The 15,145-nt window shown below is 36.3% G+C and overlaps 1 protein-coding gene across 1 annotated transcript; it reads left to right on the plus strand.

Annotated features, from left to right (window-relative positions):
* Nucleotides 5,150–13,157, plus strand: LOC109727612. Its single transcript, XM_020257770.1, has 5 exons — nucleotides 5,150–5,575; nucleotides 8,205–8,410; nucleotides 9,071–9,169; nucleotides 10,859–10,932; nucleotides 12,728–13,157. The coding sequence occupies exons 1-5, from the start codon at nucleotides 5,254–5,256 to the stop codon at nucleotides 12,951–12,953; spliced, it is 927 nt and encodes a 308-aa protein (XP_020113359.1). The 5' UTR covers nucleotides 5,150–5,253; the 3' UTR covers nucleotides 12,954–13,157.

Consider the following 15,145-nt stretch of genomic DNA (forward strand, 5'->3'; position numbering starts at 1 on the left):
AATAAATTAATTATTAAACTTTTTTCTAAGTTATACCATCATATCAAAATTTAAAAAAAATAAAATCACCGGTGCTAGTCATGCAACCTTTTCTTTTTCCTTCGTATGTAAGGAAAAAAAAGCCCTCTTCGAATTAAATCTTGGAAAACTTCACGTCACCTTAATTCCCCAAGATTTCTTCTCTGGCCTCTCTTTCTTGTTCCTGTACCCCATCTCTTTCGCCTTCATCGCCGCTTGCCGAAATATTCCCCTTCTCGCCGTTCGCTATTGCCGCTTTTGTTGCGGTGTGAGAGGATCAGATCGTTTGCCCCTTTGCCAATTCTGCTAACTTTTTTAGATTTTATTGTTTGGTTTTTGAATGGGTTTGGAATTATTTTTTTGAATTATTTTATTGAAAATTCACAAACTATATGTTTTGTAAATTTATATTTTGAGTGGTTGTTTGTGAAATTATCACATGATGATTTACTACTATTTTTGAAATTTCTTGGCATTGTAGCCTGAGACCATGAGGATTGAGTCATTCATTTAGTAATACTAAGAGAGTTGAAAAATAGTTTTCTTGCTGAGTTATTCATTTGCGATGATGATGTTTATGACCTATGATTGCTTCTGTACATGAATCAATATGTTTGAAAGGTTTCTGTAAAGATTTGGGCCAATTATTAATACAAATTAATTGAATTATATTTTTATGCACTTATGGGAGAACATATGTTTGAAAGGCCTTTTTTTCTCACGTTCTTTTTCTTATTCTTTTCGAAGAGGGCGGCAAAGGCGAAGGCGACCCACCTCGCCTCTACTCTGCACTCCCTCGCCCTCGCCAGCACTCACGCACCCTCTCCCGCGCCTGCACACATGCCGCCCTCCTTGCTTCAGACCTCGCCGAAGCTGCGCTCGTCGTCGCCCTTCGAAACGTCTCGCCTTGCCTCCACCCCATGCGCCCTCGTTTGCGCCTGCTCATCCTGCCCTTCTTGTCTCTGACCCTGCTGAGCTTTTGTTTTTTTTCTTTCCGAACCTCCTGCATCACCTCTGTGACCCCCAACGACGGTAACGAGGACGGCACCGCGTCTTCTTCCTCTGCCTTTGCCCTTCATCTCCAATGCAGCAGATTTTTCACTCACCAAACCCATTCTGGAAACCCGCGTCCTCACCACCACCACCGATGACAAAGAGAAAGCACTTCTTAATGCTGAAAAGTGCACCAGTGAAGGAGGGAGCACGTGGCCCACCACGCCCACCCGGAGTAGGCGAGGAGCGAGGTGGAGATGGATAAGAGAACGACGACGGGAGGCGGCAAGCGCGGCCTCAGTGTGGTCGGAGGCAAGGAAAGCAGGGAGTGCACAAGAGCATCTCTGGTCAAGCACTTCTGTTTGCTTAAAACAAAAAACAAAAACTAAAGGCTAAAAATTAGAGAATAATAAAAAAAGAACTAAAAAAGAAGAAAGAAGAAGATGAAGTTGCAATATTTTAGAAGAACGTTGCACTATTATAAATATAAATCGTACCTTTTAAAATAAAAGTTATACTCTTTAAATAAAAATTGCACTCTTTGGGAGATAGTTATACTGTTTTTTGAGAAATTGTATAGCCATTTCTCAAAGAGTGCAATTTTCGTTTAAAGTGTGTAATTTTTATTTTAAAGAATACAACTTACGTTTATAACAGTGCATCGTTCTTCTAAAATAGTATAATTTTATCTTCTTTTTCCAATTTCTCTTACTTCTTTTTTATTTTTTTCTCTCTTTTTTTTCTCACGTTCTTTTTTTTAAAATAAATTTTCCTTAAAAAAGGCGACGGGGGCGAAGGCGGCCCCCGCCTGACCTCTGCCCCGTGTGCTCTCCCCCTCACCCTCGCCCTCCTCTACGCTAGGGGTGGCAATCCAGCTCGCTGCTCGCGAGCCAGGTCGTGTTCGGCTCGAAAAAAGTTCGAATACATATATTTTATATTTATATAATTTATATTTATATAAATAAATAAATAATTATATATATAATATAAATTTTTATTATTTAATTTTTAGTNACTGTTGGCCTAGTCGTTCTCCTCCAACTATAGTAGATGGGTCTCTACTAAATAGAATTCCTCGTGCGACATGACGATGAGGTTTTCCAAGAGACATTAATGTCACTTCTTTTCCACCCTATATACCATGTTCAAGCATTATAAATGACATTTTATGACAAATATGTAATTAGTTAAACATAGTTGAAATGTTGTAAAAAGATTCAAAATTATAACTTACTTCATCTCGAGATATTTCTTATTGCGATCTCATTTTCTTGTAATGTATCTATAATATTGAGAGAATTTATTCAAAATTAAGCATTAGAATACATATTTATCACAAATTAAATCATCAAAAATGAATTTGGAGAGTGTCTACATAATTTGCTATGAAATAATCTAAAAACAAACCCTATGAGTCGGAATTGCATGAGTGGATGATGACGACGAAGACCATTCCTCTCTTTCAAGTTTGTTGATACCGTCTTCATTTGCATTGGTAAAGTTCTATAGATTTAATAGTTGAACAAATTAAACAAAAAAATTAAAATTATATGTACAAAATACATAAGAAATGGTAAAACTATACCTGTCTAGTGTTCATAGAATTAGATTGGTGAAAATCATTTGGGCTTCGTTGCCAAGCATCCATCTTCGCTTCCATTTTTGCTAAATTCTTATAAATATAAAAATAAAATTATATAAAATTATATATATATATATATATATATATATAATTTTATATAATTTTATTTTTATATTTATAAGAATTTAGCAAAAATGGAAGCGAAGATGGATGCTTGGCAACGAAGCCCAAATGATTTTCACCAATCTAATTCTATGAACACTAGACAGGTATAGTTTTACCATTTCTTATGTATTTTGTACATATAATTTTAATTTTTTTGTTTAATTTGTTCAACTATTAAATCTATAGAACTTTACCAATGCAAATGAAGACGGTATCAACAAACTTGAAAGAGAGGAATGGTCTTCGTCGTCATCATCCACTCATGCAATTCCGACTCATAGGGTTTGTTTTTAGATTATTTCATAGCAAATTATGTAGACACTCTCCAAATTCATTTTTGATGATTTAATTTGTGATAAATATGTATTCTAATGCTTAATTTTGAATAAATTCTCTCAATATTATAGATACATTACAAGAAAATGAGATCGCAATAAGAAATATCTCGAGATGAAGTAAGTTATAATTTTGAATCTTTTTACAACATTTCAACTATGTTTAACTAATTACATATTTGTCATAAAATGTCATTTATAATGCTTGAACATGGTATATAGGGTGGAAAAGAAGTGACATTAATGTCTCTTGGAAAACCTCATCGTCATGTCGCACGAGGAATTCTATTTAGTAGAGACCCATCTACTATAGTTGGAGGAGAACGACTAGGCCAACAGTATTGGGAGGTCTATGTTGAGGTTGCTATAATGCCCAATGAGAGCCTGATTCGTAATTTCCAAAATTTGAAGACAATCGGTGATGCTGCTCGAAAATCAATTGCTTGGCCTTCTTTTCTTGTAAGTTTTATGTTTATGTTTATATATATTAATCAACTATTCTTTTCATACAAAATATGAACTAGATAATTGAATACTATCTTTTTTCCATTGTGATAGGTTAAAGAAGATGGAAGATGAAGAAGCTATGTGATCTTAAGAATGTTTTGGAGATAGCCGCTTTGAAGCCAATTGATTGGCATGTTATGCAAACATTTTTTTTTTGTTTTGAGTGGCTTATAGATATTGTATTTGTTGTTTCAGACCTTTTGAGTTTCAAACAGTTTATATAAAATTTTTTTTGAAGTCTTTTTTATTGTATGGCTCAATTGTTAATAGTTTAAATCAAGTCTTGGCTTAAACTTATTTTTAAAGTACCTGTGGCCTATAGATTATAATGTAAAACTTTTTATATCAATGAAATTTACTTAATATATTGACCTGCTTGCTTCAGTATATAAAATTGATGAACTTCTAGTATTGAATGACTCTTTGACGCTAAAGAGAAAATTGTGACATTTATTGGTGAATAATTAAAAAAATAAATTCTTTTTGTGATTTTCTGAACTAGTGGAAAATACTATTTGCTAGCATTTTAGATTGTTTGAAATAATATTTTTGTTGGTGATTTTAGCTGTTGCCAAATAATAGTTTTGATGGTAATTTGGATTGCCAGGAAATAATTATTTGCTAGTTATTGAAAAAGCCACCAGTTTCTCATTTGATGGCATATAAATTGCCAAGATAAATAGTATTTTTAGCACTTCAAATTGCCAGTAATTACTATTTATCAGCACTTCAAATTGCCAGTAAATATTGCTTTGCCGGCAATTTATTTTTGCCGACAGTTGCATTACTGGCAATTTAGAAAATGCCAAGATTGATCTTTAGTAGCAGTTTTGGCTACTTTTGCTGGCAGTTTTGACGGCCAAGAAATATGATATTTCTTGTAGTGGTCCTATAGGGCGGCGACGAGTGCAGCCCTAATGGGGTCGGAGGTGAGGAGGACGCGGGTTGCGAAGGCGCGGGTGAGGGCGAGGGCGCATGGGGTAGAAGGCGAGGCGGGCCGCCTCCGCCTCCGCCTCCGCTACTTTCTTCGAAGAAAATAAAAAAAAAAAATGAGAAAAAAAAGAGAGAGAGAAAGAAATAAGAATATTTTGATCGATTTTTTAAAAATTTGAACCAAATTTGCAAAATCCAAAATGGTGGCCTAATTTTACAAAATCTCAAAACTATTGAATATTTTTTTGCAAATTGGTCAAAATAAAATTAAAATTAAAATTCAAATTAAAATACAAAATATAAAAATAATTTACAAATGAGTTTTCACCTCAAAATATAAAATTAAATTTATAATTTAATTTCAAACTAAAAGTTAAAATATTAAAATAATAAGGCAAAATTTTAAATATAATGTTAAAAAAATTTAAAATTAGAAATTTTTGTGAATTCAAAAAAGCGACCCATATTTACAAAGTTGCAAAACTAATAATATTTTTTAATGCAAAATCACTATTTTAGTTTTAAAATATTGGCCAACAGAAAAAAAAAAAAAATTTAAATTTGGTTAATTAAAATTCATTTTCAAGCTTAAATTAATTAATGATGATGATAATAATTACGGGGAAACAAACATGTGAATCATCTGCGACTACGCCCTCGATCGCGAAAGAGGCACCCAGCAGCAGCCTTCCCTCACTGAGGGACTCGTCCGCCAGTGGAATGATCCGGAAGGCGGAGGCAGACGGCGGCGAGGCCTCGGGATCGGGGCCTCCGCCGGCGGGTGCGGACGGGGAGGAGTCGGCGGCGGCGGCGGCTGCGGCGGTGGGGGATCTGGTGGCGGCGCTGAGCCGGCGGCGGGTCTACCGGGAGGTGACGCTGGCCCTCCGCTCCGGCCTCCGCGACGCCCAGGCGGACTTCTCCTTCCTCCGCACCCGCGGCCTCCGCCGCCTCCTCAAGTTCCTCCGCTCCTCCGCCGCGGCCGCCGCCTCCGACGAGTCCCTCCGCCTCTTCCGCCACTCCCAGTCCCTCCCCGACCTCCAAGGTTTCTCTCTTCCTCGCCTTTCCTTCTTCCAGTCTAGGGTTTCCATAGTCCTCTCGATTTCTCTCGCCCTTCCAAATTGATTTGTTATTGGACCCTTTCAATGCCCTCATAGCCGTTTAAGGATGTTTGCCGAACGATGTATGTTCATGGATCCTAATAGGCCCTGGAAGATTGGCGCGTGTATTATTGGGGGTGCCAGTGTGAAATTCGTACGCCTGGCTGCTAAACAGGCAGAGCGCTTGATCAGCTGAGACGCCCTGCTTCCCAGAGGGTCACTCATTCTAAGACTACTCTAACCCTACCATACTTAACCTTCATAACTTTTTGGGCCTAGCCAACACTCAAAATGCTACAACTGGATTAAGAGGGTTAGTCCTATTATATTTCATATATAGGGCTATTTAAAATCCTGGGGGTGTCGCAATCCTCCTCCTTCTTGTCAGGCTCAAGCATCAGGCGAAGTGAGACTAATCTCGTTAGCCTTTAGCCGACCTTATGGGGAGCCGCGCGCCACCCACAATGGTTATCAGCTAGGGAGTCACGCTTTGCCTGTATAACTCTGGTTCAGCCGAGACTCATCTCACATTTCCGGATGGTGATTGGTTGTGATACCAAATACGACGCCCGCTTCCTAGAGAGTTATCTTTCTTTTGACTAGCTCTAGCGCGCTTAACCCTCTTAACCTCTTGGGACTAACCACCACCCAAAATACTATGGTCTGATTAAAATGGTTAGTCCTATTATATCTCATAAATAGAACTAGGGTGTCATATCAGCGTTGCTGTATAAGGCAGTAAATCAAAAGTTGAAGAAGGCTCCATGGAATAATTATGACGGATTTTGTGGTCCAGCTAGCGATCAATTTAAGAATGATTCTCTAGCATTTTGTGTTGAGTATATGACCCCCAGCAAAAGACATCTCTCCGATGAACATTGCAGTTAAAGGATTGGCTACAGAGTGTTGCTCTAACTTGAAATGCATCATCGGAGGTTAGTAGCTTGAAGCAATCATAGCTTTCGCTCATCATAACTTTGGAATCTTCAGCTAGGGAGATTCTTTGCATGGGAAGTGTAATGAGACTTGTGTGAACTGATTCGAGCTCTGGGGTATTGTCTTTCAAGGAGGACTCTAAACTAAGAAGGAAGAGATATTAGGTAGATTGTTGTCCCCATCTGTTTAACTGACCTTGCCCTGGAGAATTTGTTGATTAATAGAATTTTTTGGGTTAATCACTTGTGAAGAGTAGTCCCATAGTTGAATTGCTTCTAATGTGGGCTTGGCTTCCTTCTCTCCCTGCCAATTGGTATCAAAGCAGGCGGCCTAAAGGTACTCGACTGCTCTAGTAAGTGGTAATAATGTGGTATGGTGCGGCCAATTGGTGGCTCCTGTGGACATACCGGCTGTTGGGGTGGAGTCATGGTAACAACTAATGTAGCATAGCCGTATGATTTACTCAATAGAGTAAGGCCCTAGGTTACGGCATGCGTATGTTGGTTTGGTGCACCAAAGCGTGAGTTAGGCACATAGGCCTAGATGAATGTGTTTGTGATGACTTGTGTAGAGCAGTGATGGGGATAAAAAGTTGAGTAAGTCGGTACAAAGCTTGGTGAGGAGTAGTGTATGGGAATCAGCGGGTAGTTGGCTAATTCACATGTTAGCAGGCGATTATTGGTGTTTCATAGGCTATGTATCACGACACTTCTATAAATCTCGCGTGTCCGTGTCGAATACGATGCAGGTCCATAGCGCATGTTATTAAAAAATGCGTTTTTATTTTACTTTCTTTTACGCATATATAATATAAGATGATAAATATTTTGGCTTTTTGATGAATGCATACAATTTTTTTATCGTGGAGAATTTCTTTCCTTAAAATATATGAACAATCAATGAGAATTTTATTAATTTTCATTCGTATGAGAAATATAATAATATTTTAGCAAAATTAGTACTCTATACATAATAAATATATACTATTATATTAATAACATTATAATTTATTAGCGGTGTCCATCCTATGTTCATGTCCTAATTTTTCGGAAGCTGTCGAGTCGTCATGTTCGAGTCGTGTCATGTCGCATGTCCCGTGTCTGTGTTCATGACATCTAGTTTATAGGTGAAGAACAATCCCATATAAAAAGATGAGAAAACAATTTAACGTTTGATACATTAGTACTGGATACATTGATATTGGACCCAAAGCTAATAGCTCAACTTTTCGGTTAAATAGCTTCTGATGATTATGTAATATCATTAAGTTTAAGTCGGTTTGGTCTTCCTTGTCTGCCTAACAGAATTTGGTGCCTAACTACTGAGGGGTGTAAATTTGTTGAGACTCGAGAAAGCAGTCTGTAATGCTAGTTGGCGAGTAATTTTTTTTGCTTTTTTGGTTATGCATTATTTTGCCCTGATTAAGCTGTAGAATACACCAGTTATTCTTGAGCTTCGAAGTTTAATTCTTTAATTTAGATTAGCCTGCCTTGGCTGTTTCAGATGTTACCTGATGCTTAGCTTTATACCTGGAATGCTAGTTTCTCCTATGATAGATTGTCATAATGTATCCTTTTTACTCCTGACTAAGATCTTTGGAAGAAGTTCTCCTACTAACAAGGTTATGTTCTGTAACAGTGATTCCTGTTCTATTTCAGAATACTTTGCATCCGCGCAAAGAGAACCCCGATGTGACTCTGAATCACATATTTGGAGTGGAGCCGGTGAAGATTACTAGTCCTCCGACAGACTCTGAAGTTGCACTTGCTCTTAGAGTTTTAGAAGGTTGTTGTCTTTTACATAGTGGAAGTGCGGCTTTGGCCTACAAATACAAGGCAGTTAAGGTACAGCTTGCTAGGTGTTATATGCTTAATCCTGAATGCAAATGCTAGTATATCTCTATGTCTTTGTTTTCTTTTCTTTTTTCAGAAATCTAAAGGTCGGTTCACTTCTAGTTAGAGAGTCACGGAATTAGTTTTAGTATTGCCAGTTCTGTTGGTGAAGGATTTTTTTTTTTCATGTCCTGGTAGTTGAGAATTTAAAATTAATGCTAATAATGAGAATGAGAAACTAATATAAATGAAAAAAATATAAGTTTGACATTATCATAGCTTATTTCATTTTGTAGTTTGAAGTCTGGCATACTCGGAAGAAAGATTTCTAGGGTGAAAATTCGACCGTGTTCTAGGGAATGGTCAGTTTGACAATTGAAATATCAGTGGGAATCTAAAATCTAGATCAAACCTTTTGAAAGCTTAATGATAAATTTAACTTAGCTGCAACAGGATTAGGTGATCATGCACAGTGCTGATGTTTTGACCAAACTATTGAGAAAGGAAATTCTTGTAGATGTTTGACCAAACTATTGAGAAAAAAAAATGCTTGCATGCACTTATTTTGTCATATTAAAGCTTCTAAATAGCATTGATGAAATCATGTGAAATTCTGGACTCGTGCTTAATTTCCTATTCTAGTAAGAAGCTAAGAATGTTCATCTGGTGCAGGTACTTGTGAATATATTATCAAACCGAGGAATACCTGAACAAGAGGCATGCTTGGATGCTCTAATAGCATTAATGTTGGAGTCTTCCTCCAATCAGATGGTATGCTACCATTCTAACACTGTTAATTAGAGATTTCTTTTTTGGCTCACTAGTCCTCAGGGCAGACCAATGTATATATGACATCCATCAAGCTACTTTTCATAGGAAAAGATTACAGCATTATGATCACATTCACACAGATTTTCCCTTCTCTATCAATTAGGGGCTGTTTAGTTCTACGGAAAACTGTGGAATACTTTTTTTCGAAAATCTCTTTTTAAGTTTTTCGTCCGTTTGGTTTAAAGGAAAACTAGCTTTTTCGGAAAACTTGTTTCCAGATTTTATGGAAAACTAGTGTTTTCGTTTTCCAATTTTTTTAGGCCCCAAAAATACTAGTTTTCCATAAAATCTGAAAAATAAAAGCTTCCCAAAAAAGCTAATTTTTCTTGGAATCCAACGGACCGAAAACTGAAAAAGGAATTGTCCACAGAAAACCTTTTTTAGAGGAACTTTTTCCATACTTTTTTGAGGAACCAAACAGCGCCTTACTGCAAATGAGGTGGTAGATGCAACACCTTTCGAAGCAGATTTGCTTGTTACCTTAAAATGAATGAGACGTGTGTGCAAAAAACATTGATTGATTCTAATTATAACATTTGCAGTTATCATTTTGATATTTCTTACTGGATAATCATGTTTCATTTTTTATGTTTTGATATTTAAGCGGTTGTTTCTAAAGTGTAATCCCTATCCTATCTTGTTACTTTGTAGTCAGTTGTGGTGATAAACATGTCCTAGCCTGTTCTATATGCTCGTGATGATCAAGCTTTTGATGGACGATTTAATATTCTTCCTTATTGCTAACAATTACACCCCTCCCATCTTTTTAGATTATTTGCAACATGGTTGGGCCTTATTAACTTTCAATTTAACAAAAGGTTTCTTGGTGGTATAATTATCTCATGGCGCTCGTACTAGGCAATTTGATTTGTCTTCTCATGCTCTCAAAGATAGGTGATTATTTGTGCCACCAATATGTAAACTGAAACTGGCTGAGTGGACATAATTGTTAAATTCAACAAAAAATGGTCGACTTTTTAGTTGACGTGCATAAAAACCTAACAGATGGAGCTTCTGAAAGTTTAGTAGTTTGCTTATGAAACAATGCTAAATTTCCAAATGGCACAGCCTTGAGATTACAAGTTGTCTCACATTTTGCCAATATCTGAAGCTGATTATAGGTCTCTTCGTTTAGTCTCTGTTAGTTGTCTCCTTTAATAAGTATTTCAAGTTGTATCTTGAGAAAGAAACCCTAATGGGCCTATTTGGCACCCAAGATTGGATAGGATAGGATAAGACAAATGCAATCGGAGTGTGAGGTTCTTGTGCCATGGAGGCAGGGAGAGTCCAGTCGGCTCCAAAGGTGTGCTTGATTTCAATCCTGTTCAATTCCAACTTTTTAGGTGGGTTTTGATAATCCCATCAAACATTCTTGTTTGACCCTATCAGATTCGATAATCCGCTCTCATGAATGCGGACTTTGAATCACTAAACCTTTATTCTTTTTCAACACTGCTCACTCGTTTTATCCTATCCATCTCATCGTGGTTGACGAAGGAACCAACTATGACTTAATTGATGAATTATCTGCCTATGAGGCTCTACGATTGAACTATGCCTGTGATAGAGGCAATCTCTCTCTCTCTCTCTCTCTCTCTCTCATATTGGTGAATGAATTTCATTTTGTAGGATTTTGCGGAATGCCATGGGGTTGAAAAAATTGCGGAGCTTATAAAGGACGAGCAAGCAGACGAAATTCTAAGGTCAGTTCTGATTATCTTTAAGTTAAGTTATCTTTTTCCTTGTACTATGTAAAATCTTGTTTCCTTCTGTCTTCATATTTCATTTTATTTGTTTTGCCTAGTTGTTTTTGCTATTGCGATTATATCGATGTTAATTGAGAAAGTATGACTTTTCTTGCCCATATATACTTTCGAAGAAAAGAAGAAATGAAAAGAAAAGTTTTTATTTAGTCAGACAGATCAGGGTCGTGTCCAATTACATAAATAAGGGCATCTCCTTATAGTTAGTGCAATTCAAAGTCGCCTCCTCCTTATACTAAGTAAATTTTAGTTTTTCTTTCTGAAATGCAACTTTGAACTACTAGAAACATGCATTTTCATGTTGCTAAAAAAAATACTCATAAGTCATGATATACTTGCAATTTGAAGGCTTAAATGAGAGGGTCTAAGACTACATGCATCAGGCGAGTTAATAGCTAGGAAATGAATATTTGGTTCAGTTTGCATAGTTGAAGAAGTCAAGGAGGTGATGAAGATGCGTCCAAAAGGATGAAACAGAGAAGGAGGAAACAAATAGATGAATATAAGAAATGAAAACGGATGATAGACAAGGGCATGCAGAAACACTTCTATTTTTATTAAACATACATTTGAAAATTACAGCACATTAGACTCCATATTTGGATTAAATATTCTGGACTCCTATTATTTCATAAATATTTTGAGGACTTGCGCTTGGAAATCGTGAGGAAGAAAGGGATGACATATGGGCAAAAGAAAGACGTGTGGACTGCTCGTCTTATTTCCAACTCTATAGTCATTGCCGTTCATGGGCCCCACAAAGCGTCATCTATTATTTTATATATGGACTTAAATGCGCTAGAGCCACTTGAACTTTTGCCCGTTTACACAGTCATCCAAACTTGAAAATTTCAGATTCACTGCCTTTTTTTTTTGCAAATTAACCACCTAAATCTATAACTCATCAATTTGAGGAGACTTGGACCATGTTTGGCCTGGCGGTGCGGCCCGCTCGTGACCGCATGGCAGAGCTTTCGAGAAAGCTCTGAAATCGGAGCTTTCTCAAAAAGGCTTGGTCTTGCGGTTGCCTGCCACAAACACGGGCGCATCTGCAAAGCGAAACAGGCGCTTATATTAGCCAAATGGTGACGAAACAATAAAGGACACACCTGCAGTTGGTATAGATGACTCTTCTTGATGCCAGAAATCGTTCATTTGGATAAAGTTGACCATAATTATCACTTTGGATTTTTAACAAATTAAATGATAAAGAGTAATTTCTTTACTGCAAGATTAAAGTTTAACGCGAAAAAGACTCTTGCTATATTGCTGATGTGCATCCATTGTTGTTTCTTAACCATTTAGCGATTGCTCCTCACTTTGAATTGATAAAATACAGACTTAGGCAGCTAAANTACACATCTTTGCAAATATAAATTTTATATTTATAAATTTTATAGGATTATTTGAGAAAAAAAATAATGAGGGAGCTAAATGTAAAAAAAAAAAAAAAAAAAAATTAGTAGTTTTGGTGGCAAATTACAAAATTTTTAAAGTTTAGTTGACTATCTGCGAATAGGCGCGAGTTCAGAACAAGTTCAGATTGTTCTGGTGCATTTATCCCGTAAAATATGGAGAAAGAACCATATATGGTCTCGCGACCCAAAATTTATTCGAACATTTTCTTATTAATTTGAGACCTATTTATGCTCTCAAAAACATCTGCGTGTGTCTGGGACCTAGCTTCTAATTGCCTGTGGTTTTTTTTTTTTTTTTCCCTTTCTCTCGGGTGCAGATTAAAATGCGGTGAGTTCCTTTTGCTACTCATCGGAAATCTAAATGGGAAGGAGAACTCTCCCTTGGCGAACATACAGGAAGATATAAGGCGGCTTCTAGGAGAGAAGTGTGCATCTCTTATTTGGGCCGCGAGCCAGTTTGGTTCAACCCTAGATGCAGAGCAGAGGCAGACGGCCCTTCGCATCCAGGCCCGAAGAGTTGTCGAGTCCTTAGAGCTCTCTTGATTGTGCGTATTACCCTTTTCTTCTTTTCTGTATTTATATTTTAAGTTGTTGTTGTTGTGTGGTATAATCCTCATTTATAGATATTAAAAGTTTTTTCCACTGCTTTTATCTCTACATGTACTGTTCCAGGGTTTATATCTATAATCTCCACATGTACTAAAGATTATAGTATTTTCGCTATGTGATTGGGTTTTCATTTCTCAATCTTATTGTCTGCAATGAACTGCATATAACCGGAGCCGTGTGTGCGAAAACATCAGGATCATAGCTGGTCCCCAGCTTTCATTTCATCCTACTTTTATTTTTGGTATCCATCTTTTCTTTTTTCTTTTTCTGGTAATGTTTATTCGTCGTCGCAATCAAGTTTCTTTTGTTAAACAAGATTATTTGCTTGGACGGCGAAAAATTGTCTGTGTCAGTAGCAAGCCTTATCACCAGATAACGTTGTTGTTCGACTTTATAAAATTTCAATTACAATTTAGTCCTCTCACATCATTCTCCTCATCAATGAGGGCCTGTAATTGCTACTCTCTGTTTTATGTATGGCCATCAATAGATTATCCGGATTTGCTTGGTTGACAAGATATGTAGAGGTCTTTGGACCAGATCTTTTTTTGGTAATTTATTTATTACGCATATTTCAATTTCTTTCTGATGCCACACATTTATTTTCGATGATAATGGAGCCTTCAAATCCACGATCGGCACCGTTGAATATGATTTATACTATTTGAAGCTTCTAGAAATCAAATTTCATGCTTTATCGACATCGTTCAGTTGGCCATCAAGTGGACACAAAAATTAAAGGCTGAAAATGAACATCATCTAAAAAGTGATAATAGGAATCTTGTAATCAAGATCGACTTGTTCTAAGTAATTTTAAAAATTTTTTAATCAAAATTTAATTGATTTGGATATCTTTACACCGTTAAACAAAAAAACGTTTTATATCGATTATTAAAAATTATAAATTTTGAAACCTTTTGGGTCAATGATGTCGAAAAGATTTAAAATTTAGTTTCCAAATACTTCAAGTGGTATAGATCATATTCAACAGTGCCGGTCATCGATTCGGAGGCTCTATCATCGAAAATAAATAGGTGGCAACGGAGCTCGATTGAAAGCCGGGGTGAAAAGGTAAAAAAATGGGTATTTATAATAAAATATTCTGTATTTTAGTTAATATTTTATTTCGAAGGTAGGTAATCATTTCTCTCGCGCGATCCAGCTAATCATCCATCAGAGCATTCATCCGTCAGATTACCCGACGATGCGAAACTTATGTTCATAAAAGTGCAAAAAAAAAAAAAAATGATAATAATAATGCCAAACTAGCTTCTTGTAACATAATAATAAGATGTAAGTTAATAAATGAAGGGAAAACTTCAAAAAACCCCCTTGTGATTTCGTAGTTTCTCACTTTGCCCCTCCTGTGGTTTAAAATGTATCAATTTGTCTCCCTGTGGTTTCTTTTTTCTCTTTTTCTTATCAATTTCATTATTTTTTTTCTTAAATCAGTGATAAAGTTAAAATTAAAGAGTACTAAAGTGAATATTTGATAAATCTAAATAGGTATCTGAAATTTTTTGTATATAATTTAATGAAATATTAATGAAAAAGCTACCGAAAAGATAAAAACGAAACCATAGGGGAACAAATTGATACATTTTAAACTACAGGGGGGCAAACTGAGAAACTACGAAATCACAGGGGGGGTTTTTGAAGTTTTCCCATAAATGAAATATAAATATGCTGTTCACTTGTATATGTATCAATCATCAAATAGAAGCAGAGCTACTACTCGTCTACTACTACTTTTGGCGAGATAGTGATAGCAGGAGTGGTCGGTTGCTTTAAGCCAACACGGGCATAATGTAATTGAGACCCACTTGAATAGCAACTTGCTTTAAATAATAATTAGCCCTCCTTTGCAAAACAGGACAAAAGGGACACAAAAAAAAAAAAAAAAAAAAAAATTATCAGCAGCAGGGCAAAAAGAGAAATCAAGAACGTCGGAAAGAGACCGGAAAATTGCACTACAGTTCACCTGAAAATGACTTCCATATTAAAAAAAATACAAAAAAAATGGAATAGTTGCATGCCACTTTCTATAATAAGAATATTAAGTAGTAAATAAGTTTTTATAAAATTTAAGTTATTAAATTTATTCTTTCAAAAGTTCTTCCGTATGT

Source organism: Ananas comosus, linkage group 22, assembly GCF_001540865.1.
Source record: "Ananas comosus cultivar F153 linkage group 22, ASM154086v1, whole genome shotgun sequence".
Lineage (NCBI taxonomy): Eukaryota > Viridiplantae > Streptophyta > Magnoliopsida > Poales > Bromeliaceae > Ananas > Ananas comosus.